At 36.6% G+C, this 14,014-nt stretch overlaps 1 protein-coding gene across 3 annotated transcripts in view; it reads left to right on the top strand.

The window, feature by feature from the left end:
* The window catches only part of gpr153 (G protein-coupled receptor 153), a 73,457-nt gene extending 65,095 nt beyond the window's left edge, over positions 1–8,362 (top strand). The window contains exons 6-8 of one of the 3 annotated variants that reach the window (XR_015498442.1): positions 2,706–3,338; positions 3,577–3,700; positions 4,989–8,362. Coding sequence is in view for 2 of the 3 variants with exons in the window: in XM_087265459.1 (XP_087121585.1) it covers positions 369–388; positions 2,706–3,479 (794 nt within the window). In the remaining variant the exon portion in view is untranslated. Of the gene's footprint in view, positions 1–368; positions 389–2,705 lie in introns of all 3 variants that reach the window. The other 2 variants (XM_087265459.1, XM_087265458.1) reach the window with 2 other exon arrangements.
* Positions 8,363–14,014: the final 5,652 nt, after the last annotated feature.

The raw sequence follows: 14,014 nt of genomic DNA, 5'->3' as shown, positions 1-14,014 counted from the left end.
GTTTGTATCAAGGTTTTTAAAATGCCAGAACATAAATGTTTTCTAATATGTAATTAAGCTTGTGTATATGTTGATAACTGTTTAAATTGATGACATCATCAGCAATGTTGTTTAAGCAAATCTATCCACTGAGCTATTGCAAGAAAAGAAAAGGAAACTCTGAATGCCACTGCTTAAATGATGCTTTGCTTCCCTCTACTGGCCTCAATCAGACCTCATAATGCATAGGGCTTCCTTGTAAACTGCTGGCTCATTCCTGCATTTATCAATACAGTCGCTTCCGTGCTAGGCTTGTGCTGTATGCTTTGGATAGTGTATTTAAAGCTCTTTCCAATACTAAAGACTAATTTTATGTCTTTCCTGTGTAGTTCTCAGAACAATGTGGAATGTGAGTATCTGTTTGTAGAATGAGTGATTGTAAAACACACAAATAAATAATAATAATTCACTTCCCTGCATTTTTGTGTTTAATAGATGTCGAATAGACATACAAAAATTATTTTTTTTAAGTATTTTTTCATCCAACGTCTTGGCTAGAAGTACATTTGAACTGTTAGTAAAAGTCTAATGGACGTCTAACAATATTCTAAAACCTTAGCTGCATCCCAAATCGCTTACTTATGCACTATTCTACGCCATTTTGTAGTATAAATATTGTAAGTAGTGCGTTCACACTGAAAACTCTAAAAATAATAAGTGCACTTTAATTACCCGGATGATGCACTCATTCAGCTGGTAAAATGAAGTGTGAAATGATGGACACTTCACGAACTCAACAACCGCAGGTTTGCTTGCGTAGGGGAAGGGGCGGAGCTATCGGACCCACATATTGGATAACTTTATTTATTTTGGATTGTAAAAGCAAAATTCTCCTACGAGAGGGATTATAGCGCCTCCCGATGGTGAATGCGGTTATACTCACGGCAGGTATTATTTGATAATTCGGTCGTTTAGTTCACTTATTTTGCAACCGTCATACGTCATAAGGGAAACGGTTTGAATTTCAGCTTAGTAAAAAACCATTAGTGTGCCATTTGGGACGACACTTCATACATGTACTATCCTCTTGAGTGTGTAAGTGCATAAGTACATAGTGCATGAGTGCATAGTGTATAGTGTGCCATTTGGGACGCAGCTATAGACTACTCGACTAATAAACACACTGCTGTTTGTTCAAACTACTTATTTAAAAAGAGCTGAAACAAATACAGTTCCTGAAAATTTCTAACCTTGTTCCTGGAGGCACATCAACAGAACACTACCTGACAAATGTCTTGTCGACTATGCAAGTTTTAGGAACAGCAATAACTTGACTTCTAGTTGATCATTTGGCATCAGAACTGGCTTATATGAAAGGCGAAGGCCTCTAGATTACGCTTATCTCACCAAAATAAAATAAAATATGATCATGATCTTGATTTTTAATTATTTAATCAGGACAGTAAGTTCTGACTTTGCTCAGAAAAAAGTCTTGTCACTTAAAAGAAATAATGTACAGTATAGAATATAGTTATGGTGCAGTGGAAAAATAATCAATATTGTATATGACTCCTATGAGCTTGGAGGACTGCATCCATACATCTCTGCAATGGCTTAAATAACTTATTAATGAGGTCGTCTGGAATGGCAAAGAAAGCGTTCTTGCAGGACTCCCAGAGTTCATCAACATTCTTTGAATTCATCTTCAATGCCTCCACCTTCATCTTACCCCAGCAAGCTCAAAAATGTTCATGTCTGGTGACTGTGTTGGCCAATCCTGGAGCACCTTAACCTTTTTTGTTTCAGGAACTTTGATGTGAAGGCTGAAGTATGAGAAGGAGCGCTATCCTGCTGAAGAGTTTGCCCTCTCCTGTGGTTTGTAATGTAGTGGACAACACAAATGTCTTGATACCTCAGGCTGTTGATGTTGCCATCCACTCTGGATATCTCTCACAAACTGTATTTAACCCCAAACCATGATTTTTCCTTCACCAAACTAGACTGATTTCTATGAAAAATCTTTTGCATGTGGGTTCCAGTAGGTCTTCTGCAGTATTTGTGATGATCGGGATGCAGCTCAGCAGATGATTCATAGGAAAAAATTACCTTCTTCCTCTTTTCCAAATGATTAACTAGAAGTCAATATAATATTTGTTGCCCTTACAACTGGGATCAACGACAAGACTTTTGTCAGATAGTGTATATAATTTGGATGTCTCCCCTATCTGACCCATTCATTTCAGGTTTTGGAGTCTCTTCTAATGTTCTTATGAGTTGATTCAGGTGTGCTTAATTAGAGAGAGGTTAAAAATGTGTACTGTTGGTGTGCCTTCAGGAACAGGGTTGGGAAACTCTGCTCTAATAGATGACAATTTTTATTTATTTTTTGTCATCTATCCCAAATGTAGCCTTGTTTTAGCTAAGAGGTCTATATTTAGACGTCTATTAGAAATCTTTTAAACACAAAATGTCTTTGTGGGTTAATGTAAAGCTCAAAACATTTAAATATCCCTATAAAAATATTTAAAAACCTCTTATGAACCTCTAATATTCATATATTAGCACTTTAAAGTGAAAGCAAACCTGTTGTGCCATCGTAGATTCCAAAAGAGACACAAAAGCATAGAGAGAACACGTGCAATTTCTTTTATATTGAGCCGGAAGCACAAATGAGTAGACTTTAGCTTTTATAAAGTGCTGGTTCATTTGTGTGTGTTTTACTCCAGGTGCCGCCTACAAGAAGATACTCCCACGACGAAACCGACATGTGGACCACCGGTCAGATCCCGTCTTACCTGCATCGCTGGGGCTCCACAGAGGACATCATCGGCATCCCGCAATACAACTCGCCGCGCCACGAGAGGCGTCGGAGCAGCCCGGCCTCCTACCGCGAGGAGAGCCACCCGCACCGCAAGAGGAGGCGATCCGAGGACATGCATTCACTCAAGCAGATTCCCCGAGTCGAACGTTATGAGGACAATTTCAAGTGTTTTAGCCGCGACGAAGTGATTAATTTCATCGATGAGACACCTTTGGCCAGTCCAATGAGGAGTCCGCGGCGAGCTTCTGCCATCTCTCTGATCCCAGAGTCGTTCCAGCAGCACATCGTCTTGCTGCCGCACTTCCCGCTCACACACTTTGAGCGCGAACCTCAAGTGTTGAGACGCTGCTCAGGAGCCATGATATCTGAGATCCCTCAGGATACGCCGAGGAAGGCCAAAGATGGCAGTGCAGCCGGCGAAGGTTCTGGCGTTAAGGGATGCCTTGAACATAGGCACGATGCCAAGAATGCACCAGAGCTGGTTCCATTGGGTGCACGGACCGGGGATCAATCTTCTCCAAGTATTAGGACAGGACAGGTAAACGCATCTGCATGGGTGGACCACAAACACCTGTCAAAAGGTGGAAGCAAAGGAAGCACAAATAGTTTTATAAGCTCACAATCTGCATCGTCCGGCTATATCACTTTTCACTCGGAATCCATAGGATCCACACACTAAGGAACAGTTGTTGTTTTTTTTTGGAGTATCATAAAATAGTCCCTGATATGTTTATTAGTATTACAGCTTTGACTATGTGGAATGTTTTGTATTCTAGGAATTGGCCGTTTTGAGATGTGGTTGATTTAAAACAGCATTGGGATATCTTTATTGCCTTGTTGTGTGTTACTGATACAAGGCTAGATTTCGGGATTGGCAAGTGAGGTCAAGCCGAGTGGCAGGTAAGTGTCTTGAAGTCAGCACTTATGTAATGTGAGATATCATATATATAATTGTTTGGGTTAATTTAATCGTAATCATTTTTTTTTACCAAAGTACCATTAAAAGTAACATTTGGTACCACTTTATTTTGATGATCCATTTGAGTATTAGTAGACTGTGCTTAATATCTGTTGATACTGCTGCTAAACAGACACTTAACTGACTATAAGAAACTTTGCAAGTACATGTAAACTTGCATTAACCACAACCCTAACAGTCTACTTATAATTTAATGAGAAATTAATTGGCATGTAGATGCAATGTAACTTAAATCCAACAAACGGACCATCAATATAAAGTGTGACCAAAACATCTCCCAAGTATTTTTTTATATTTCCTACATTCATGGTTATATATATATATATTACAATTTAGCCCAAATCGCCCTTCTCTCATAAATATATAAGAGAAAGGAGTCATCCAAAGACCTGTGCCCAGCAGGAAATGAGGATCCAGATTAGGGTTGGGCAATGTCGACCAAATTGGCATCGTACACAGTTTAATGTCAAATGTCGCCATGGACGATGGCATCGTCATCATGTAAAAGTGTGTGGGAGGAGGGGGGTGATTGATAGAGTGCGCGTGACGTGTCTGAAAAGCAAGGAGGGATCCGGGGGGTGAGAAGGGTGCGTGACTTATTTGAGGATCGGTGTCGATTCTGTTCCCTTCTGGAATTCCAGTTCCGCCTCTACAAAGCATGTCCGCTAACAGAGTCTGCGGACACAACTGGGTGTACGGAAAGGGAAAATGGACAATGCTTTCATGTCTTGCAATACCAAAGTAGCGTAATATAATTATTCTAATTAAGTATTTTCTGTGGTTCTTGTTTGTATCCATAGCTTTTTTCTAATTTCAGTGTTTATGCACCCTAGTTTAATATTGCGCAAAGGCCTACAATTATGTTAGTTCGGAAAAAAATACGTACTTTTAGAACCACTTTCCTTTCCGTAAACCAAGTTGTGTTTAGGTGTGTCTGCATAAGCTGTCAGCGGAAATACTCCATAGAGAGGGAACTGGAATTACAGAAGGGAACAGAATCGACTTCTACACCGAGAGGGAGACGCGTGATTTTCGGGAGGTTATCACTTTCACAGCCCCGCAAATGCATAGAGACTTCCAGAACTTCCGGGAGACTTGGGATGTCTAAATATCACGTTTAACAGCTATAGTGAGACGCGATTCAGCAGTACATTCTTTTTTTTATATATATATATAATTTTTCGGGGTTTTCACCTTTATTTTTGATAGGACAGTAGAGAGAATTGACAGGAAAGCATGGGGAGCAGAGAGAGGGGAAGGATCGGCATAGGACCACGAGGTGGAATCAAACCCGGGTTGCCGCAAGCACCGGAGTGCATGTGTCGACGCACTAACCACTTCACCACTTGCGCCGACGATCCAGCAGTACATTCTTGATAAACTGTCCGACGTGCATTGCTCTCTGTCTTTGGAGCTCAGACGTGTGCATGACAGTGTGTAGCTGTGTGTGTGTGTGTGTGGCTGTGTCTGTCTGTGTGTGTGGGGTCACGTGATGTGCGTTTTCAGCGGATGGAGGGCTGTTCAGAAATGCTAGGTAAAACACGGTGTGGATGTGAATCATTTTCATTCTAAAATGCCATTTTAACACTAAGACGTATTAGTGTAAAGTGTGTATTTTTCACGACCGGGTTTGCTAGGGGGGCGAGGTGGAGGATCGGCGTTGCCGGCTCAGCATTATGTTGTCTATCGGCCATCGGCGATGGCATCGTTTATCAGCCCAACCCTAATCCAGATGACTCTGTAGTGAAATAGCATTTTTTTTTTTTTTTGTTTGTGAGAGAATTGATATTTCAGTAAACAGATGTCTGAATCATTTTGTTCTCTTCGTTTAATGAAACCTCAAAGGTCAACTTGGCAGTGGAACTGTTTACATAGTTTCTTTTCAACGCTCACAGAGCTTTTAGCTAACTCTTTAACTGTGTTTTTGTTGTTTCTGATGGTGTGGCATGTTTCTTTTCAAGTAAACAGAAGAGATATTTTGTTATATAGTTTAAATCCATATTTTTAAAGCACAAGGTTCTCTTTGTAGATCCAGACGTGATTGCCAAAAGGCTAAAAAAAATGTTTCATTTCACAAATATGTTTTTAAATGAGTTTGTGTTAAGTGCTTTGTGATGATTGAACATGTAAATCTGATGCATTGTTATTCTCATGATTACAGTCTTATTTGTCTGGTAGCCCGTAACAAAGTTTGATATGACACTATTTAAAAGCACCCACAGCCTGCAGTCGACATGCACCTTTATTTAAATTGATTTTTTTACAAAATAAGGGACATCATCTTTTGTCATGTGGAGAAAAGAATCTTTTTGAAAGCTGGTGTAATTTTATTTGATAGGAGACATAACCACTCAATCAGATTTGGATATTTGATGTAGTATGTTATATTGTATATGACCACATTTTCTACACCTTACCCCAAGATTTTTAAATCATTTGTTTTTGTTCATTTATATATATATAAAAATATATCTGCTTACTGCCAACATGCACTTTTATACATTTCATACAGCCAGATTTTGGTGTTGAAATATAAAACGGTGCTTGATGTTAGGCAGCTTTGTTGGGATCCCCAAGGACATTCTTTAAATTTCATATGGGAACCTGCAGATTGCTCTTATCTAATCTAACTTACTAAAAGGGCATCGGTGAGTCTTCATATTCCAATAATCTGGATGGCTGTAAACATTTTTGTCCCCTTAAATTCATTGGCTTTTGAAGACAGAATCATATTTTATCATAACTGGGATGGTATTAAACTGAATGTGTAAAGGTTTCTATCTGGTGGAATATATACATTGACTAAAATCATCTTGAAATGGCGTAAGCCTTGTTTTATATATAACCACTTACCGTACATATGACATTTCACAATGTAGCATATGACATTTCACAATGTAAACCTAAATAAGCCACTCTGACATATGAGCTTAACTTTACACTACCTGACAAATGGCTTGTCGTGGATCCCAGTTGTAAGAACAACAAATAATATCTTGACTTTTAGCTCATGGGAGTCAAACACAATATTCATTCTTTTTCATTGCACCATGACTTTATATACTGTACATTATTTCTGTTTAGAGACAAGTCTTTTGTCTAAGCAAAGTCAGACCTTACTGTCCTAATTAATTAATTAAAAATCAATGCATCATCATATTTTATTTTGGTAAAATAAGCGTAATCTAGAGGCCTTCGCCTTTTATATAAGCCACTTCTGACACCCAATAATCAACTAGAAGACAAATTATTAATTGTAGTTTCAAAACGTGAGCAGGTGACGAGGATTTTGTCAGGTAGTGTACTGTTGATATGATCACCATTAAAGAATCAGTACTGTTCATCATTTTGAATATGAATAAGGCAACCAGACAGTTTTAATCAAGTTCTTATTATACATTACCCAGTCATTGGGTTAACTTAATTAACATTGATTACAATATAATAATTATTTATAAGTCATAAAAATTTAATTGATTTGCAATAACACTTAGTTTTTTCATGAGTGTGCTATAAAGGGTTAAAGTGTGACAAATGAAGCTTTACAAACTTCCGAGGTTAAAAACGGACCACTGATATTTTGTTGAAATATGAAAAAAATCTCTTCATACTATAGTCCCCAATTCTTGGAGGGAGGAGTTTCTTTCTTTTATTGAAAACAAAGAGGACATTTTGAAAAATGTCATTAGTCAGTTGCCGCAGCCATATCACCCTGCAGCCCAAGACCGGTTACTCACTGAAGCTAAGCAGGGCTGAGCCTGGTCAGTAACTGGATGGGATCCCACATGGGAAAACTAGGTTGCTGTTGGAAGTGGTGTTAGTAAGGCCAGCAGGGGGGGCTCAACCTGTGCTCTGTGTGAGTCCTAATGCCTCAGTATACACTCTCAGAAATAAAGGTACAGGAGCTGTCTCTGGAGCAGTATGTTTTCAAAAGGTAAATATTAGAAGGGCCCTAAAGGGTCCATAATGGTACCTCAAAGGTATTTTTAGTTATATTTGGGTACCAATAACCACCTTTGAAGTACCATTGTGGACTCTTTGGGCTCAAATATGCACCTTTTGAAAAGGTACTGCCCCAGAGACAGTTTCTGTACCTTTATTTCTAAGAGTGTAGTAATGGGGACACTATAATGTCAGTGACCGCCGTCTTTCAGATGAGATATTAAACCCAGGCCCGGACTCTCTGGTCATTAAAAATCATGTTATTTCTCATAAAGAGTAGGGGTGTAACCCTGGTGTCCAAATTTCCTCCATTAGCCCTTACCAATCATGGCCTCCTATTCATCCCCATCCACTGAATTGGCTCTATCACTGTCTCTCCATTCCCCCTATGGCTGGTGTGTGGTGAGGGCACTGGTGTCATTGTCCTGTGGCTGCTATCGAATCATCAAAGTGATTGTGAAGCGCTTAAGGTGTATGGACATACACAATAAAATGTGCTAAATAAGTACACATTATATTATCTGAACAGTTGATGTCAACATTGACTTCCATAGTAGGAAAAAGTACTATGGTAACCATATACTTGAAATGGAAGTCATTAGTGACCAATCCATCTGGAAATAAACTACTTTTTTTAATAATCCTGTCCTGGTTTAATCTTACGTAAATCTTTTTAAATAAAGTAAACTTCAAGTTCAGACCATTTCCTCTCAGCAGTGAACACCGTCTCAATCAGCACCCTTGTTGAGTAGTCAGCCATTTTAAGTGGTGTCTTAATCGCAAAATTGCACAGTAAATGGATGCGCCCTTAACGGAAGTTCAGAAGCACAAAATGAGAATCCTGTGATCATCCGAGAGATGTTTTCTTAAAAAGAATCTATTACTTGTTTCTTCTTAACAATTAAAAACTAAGTTAGACAGGTTAGGAACAGTTTAGCAAACATTTATAATCGTTTAATGGGTGAAATGTTGATGCTAGCCTAAATGAAACAATCTAATTATTTAACACACAAGAAACAATATTCAGTTCAATTCATCTTTATTTGTATAGCGCTTTTAGTAAATTGAAATAGTGTCAGTTCAGTTTTCAGAGTTTAAGTTTAGTTCAGTTTAGCTCAGTTCAGTGTGGTTTAATAATCACTACTGTGAGTTCAAACACTGAAGAGCAAATTCATTGATGCACAGCTCTGCAGATCCCGAACCATGCAAGCCAATATTCACATTATTATAAGTAATAACTACAATGTTTAAAACAATACATCTTCATCTAAATCAATACCACAATTTTGGGGTTCTCTATAATAAATGTAACTGCACTACTACTCCTGATGTTTTCCATCAGACAGATGATGCTTAAACATGCTTAAACTAGTTATCCCTTATGTACTGTTGGGGATGTTTTCATCCACTCTGGTGTGATTTTGAGTCTTAATTTGGCCATAACTTTTTCTGTTTCAGCTGGCAGAATAATTTTTGGTGACAAATCTTATTTTGACACTTATTTTGAAAAAATGCCATGAAATTTAAAAATAATCTGAACGATACATTCTGGGCAAATTTTCTATCCCATAGTTATGTTCGGGAGGGAAAACATCCATTGATTTAGACTGCTGTAAAAATGCATCATATATACATACATACATACATACATACATACATACATACATACTTACATACATGCTAGCCTCCTATTTAAAATCGTACATTTTTGTACGGCTGAACTCGTACGAATTGGTCACTAAATTGACAAAATGTAAAATACTTACGTTTTCTCATGAGATCAGGCTGTTTTTTCACCAAATCAGTGACATCATTTATAAATTTGGCTATTAAAGAGTTAAAATACTGTAATTTTCTAAGCATTTTATAAGTTTTGATTTTTGCACAAAAATTATATATATATATATATATATATATATATATATATATATATATATATACATACATACATACATACATACATATATATATATATATATATATATATATATATATATATATATATATATATATATATATATATATATATATATATATATATATATATATATATATAATTTTTAAGCAAAAATCAAAACTTATAAAATGCTTAGAAAATTACAGTATTTTAACTCTTTAATAGCCAAATTTATAAATGATGTCACTGATTTGGTGAAAAAACAGCCTGATCTCATGAGAAAACGTAAGTATTTTACATTTTGTCAATTTAGTGGCCAATTCGTACGAGTTCAGCCGTACAAAAATGTACGATTTTAAATAGGAGGCTAGCACCCAACCTCAGCCTTAACCACAACTGTCATTGAGGGATGAGCAAATCGTACTAAATTATAGGAATTAGCCACTAAATCAAAAAGTTACGAATTGCTGTGAGATTGCGTTGGAAAAAACACACAAAATTACCTATTTTTAATATAAAAAGTAATTGTGGACTGGATTTCTTTTTTACCTTTTATCACGTCTTGGACATGTGAAACAAAAATGCTTTTGATGCATTGTTTTTGATCAAAAATAATTTTTTTCTCCCTAATTTACTGTTGGTGGCTGATTTTGCCCCATTGACTTACATTATAACCACAGTTTTTAATTGCAAAATCATGACACCATATAATCATTCATTTTTGATTGTTGGTTTTCCCTGGTGGAAAGAGGTAAAATTAACTTTTACTTTACTGTTGATCATCAGTTAGCACCATTAACCCTTTAGATAGGCCTGTGCAAAAAAATAAATAAATAAATAAAAAAAGCTTAGTTAATGGATTTTATATGAAGAATAACAGCACTTACCTTAATATGACTGAGAAAATCTAAATATGCATCTCAGCTCTCAGAACTACATGGAGTAAACAAAAACAAAGACGGTGCATTGATGTACCATCAAATGTGGTTATAATTGAAGTCAATGTAGCAAAAACATCCAACACCAACAGTAAATTAGGGAGAGAACATGTAAATCTAACAATGCATCAAAGCTGAAGTTGTTACTAATCGTTCACATGTTCAAGACTGTGATAAAAGGTGAAGAAATCCAGTCCACAATTACTTTTTATATTAATAATACGTCATTTTGTGTGTATTTTTTTCGTAAAATCATTGACAATTTGGCATTTGAAGAGTTAAAATCCAGTAATTTTTTAACAATTTAGTAGTTTTGATCAGGAGTTTAACAGCAGTTTAATTCAGTGAAGGTTTTCATCCCAAACATAACAAAAGAGTAGTACATTTGAACAGTGCACAAGGGTTAAACAAAGTAACGTGTTTGTGCTCAGAGAATTTAGTGCTAGAGAAAGGGTGAGAGAGAGAAGGGAGAGAGAAAGTGCTCAACACATGTGAATTTGGTTATATTAACCAGGGTTCAGGTGTTCTGGGAATAGATGGGTTTTTAATTATCGTTTTAAAGACACCACTGAATCTGCAGTCCAAGTAGGAATGGAAAGATCATTCCACCAGCAGGGAACATAAATGAAATGGTTTTAAAAAATCTATAGCCTCTTTGCAATTGCACCACAAGTCAGTGCTTGCTCCCGGACCGAAGGCTCCTGGAAGGAATGTAGACTTTTGTTGTTTATTAATATCTGTTATAATGAGTGTGTGTGTTTCAGTTTGTAGCTCATCACTTTCCTTACTAGTGCCCGAATTTGTTTACAAGACCTACTGATGAACAACATCTGGAGCTAGGGTACTGATTGAGACGCAGCCTAGGAGCATCATCTGCACGTTGTGCCTTCTTGGAGAGCTCTTCTTACAAGCTGACTGTCTAAATCAGGTGTGTTAAACAGAAGAGACAAGCAAAATGATCAGTGCTGGGGTTCGCTGCCTTGTAAAGCTCTTATATTTGCTGACACCATGAGAAAGCGCTTGTCATTTATCCTCCAGACCATTGAGTTTAACACCTTCCTTTGCTTCCTCAAAGATGATTTCTGTGACCATCACGTCAAGCACAGAGCTGCTAAGAAGGTACGCTTTTCTCCTCTAGTTCCTGCTGCCATAATATCCTGCCACCAAAACCTAATAAGCAGCACCTCAGATTCTCCTCGCTTCTCTTCCTCTCACCGTATCCTCCCACTTCATCTCTACAGCAGCTACATCCCTTTTAAGGTGGCAACCAGTTTTCAATAGCACTTCCTGACAGCAGACCTCCTCCCACACACATCATCTCCCTTTATAGAGAATGAGCTCATCAAAGTTTATTGTGCCAGATATCCTACAACCAGCTCCTCAGAACCAGTGCTGTCCCAGAGAACAACCCACTCCATGACAACCAGTCTGGCTTAATAAGCAGATACTCCACTGAGAATGCAGAGAGTTCAGTTGCTGAAACTCTTTAGCTGGTAAGAGCAAACTCTAAGTCATCTGTTCTTTTTCTGCTATACATTTCTGTAGCGCTTAACACAATAATCAACAGACTGCAAATTAAAAAGAACGCAAAAGTAATTAATTTGAGAATTAGGTTATTTGTAATAAAATGAAATGACACAGGGAAAAAAGTACTGAACACATGAAGAAAGGAAGGTGTAGACTGGCATGGAAAGCCCAGAAAGAAACTGAAATCTTTCAGTAGTTATTCAGCAACCTTCTGCCCTTCATCATTGTAAATTAATATTAGCTCCTTCAGTCCAACATCTACATTAGCTGGAGGATGAAGATGAAACCAGGGTGGACATTTCAGCATGACAATGATCCAAACACAGCCAAAAATCAAGCTGTAGGATGGCCCGGCCAATCACCTGAGCTGATTCCAATAGAAAATTAAATAATAAAGATCAGATTTGATAGATGAGACCCACAGGACCATCAAGATTTTTACACATTTTTTCAGTACTTTCTCCTTGCGTCATTCCATTGTTATTACACATAACTCATTTTTCAGATTTTTTTTTATTTTTGTTTATATTGTTTGGGTTTTTATCAAAATCTGGTTCAATCCCATGTCAAAAGCTCCTTTAGAAACATTATTTGCAGGAATAAACATGACATGTTCAAATGAGTGTACACTGGAGTATACCCTTATTATACTGCAAATATACTTGTAAACTGGTAAATTACCTCAATCTTGCCATTATAATTATAGGTTATTTTACACTATTTTAGATCAGTAATGTTTGATACTATGTATGTCTGTTATAATATAACATTTTTAATATATTACTGGAACTGTTATTAATTTTAATATTGATTTTAAACTAACCTAAAATATGCCTTTAACTTTAAATTGATCTTAAGTAAATGTATGCTACAAAACAAATATTTCTTCTAAGGAAAACTGATTAAAGAGTACCAAATTAGGGTTCTTCGGGTGGTACCAATAGCAGAAGCCTTTTGTGATAAATAGAACCCTTTCGATAAGGTTTCATAAAGAACATGAGATAATGACGTTATAAATCCACAAATGAGTGTTTCTTTTTAATTTGTAGGTTTTGGTAAATTTCAGTATGTATATGGCTACTAATTAAAAATATGGGTAAAATTACTAATTACTACTAAACCAAATTAAGATTACCCTACAAAGATTGATAGCACCTTTACTGATATAATGTGATATATTTTATATTTCTGAAGCTGTTTATGCATAAACCCAAGTAATAGTTAAGACAAACCTTTGTATGGATCCTTAATTTAATATCTATTACTTTTAGTGGAGCAGAAAACATTATCTTCAACTAAACATAGTTGATCACATGTTCTGTTCAACTAAAAAACGAAAAACTGGAGAACAAAAAACGGTAACACTTTATAATATCTACACTATGAATCATCTATTAAACATGAGCAAATTCATTAGTTGTTAAGCATTAAGTCTACATTAAGAGACGTTAGTGAGCAGTTTATAAAAACAGCAACAAATGCTGAGTTCTTGACTTTTATAATAAGCTTAATGATTGTATTTTCATACTTTGTTACTCATTAATAGTTCATTATTAAATTTAAGTATTGAATTATTTACAAACCATTTGTACTTAAGATTAGTTGGTGGCTTTTAGAATCATTTACAGATGTTACTACTTCAATGTGTTCCTTGTGCCGCCATTCATACCGCGGCGACGGCGGTACTTGATGCGCCAGCAGCATTTGACCGCTGGGTGGCACTTTAACCACAGATATTCAGCTTTGCCTTTTCACAATGCTAAACAGACTGTTCTGTAGGCGTAGCTTACTGTATGTGATGTGATGTGTTCATTTAAAATATAATTTTAATTTAGTTTTTCTGGTAATAGACATGCTCTTACACTATACTATGCTGTAGAAAAGATACATGGTGAGAAGTCAAAAAGCAAATATAAGAATTAAGTTATTAG

The sequence above is a fragment of the Danio rerio genome, chromosome 8 (genome assembly GCF_052040795.2).
Source record: "Danio rerio strain M-AB ecotype USA chromosome 8, GRCz13ab, whole genome shotgun sequence".
Lineage (NCBI taxonomy): Eukaryota > Metazoa > Chordata > Actinopteri > Cypriniformes > Danionidae > Danio > Danio rerio.
Note: the sequence above shows the minus strand (reverse complement) of the source record. Positions and strands in the feature narration are given on the sequence as shown.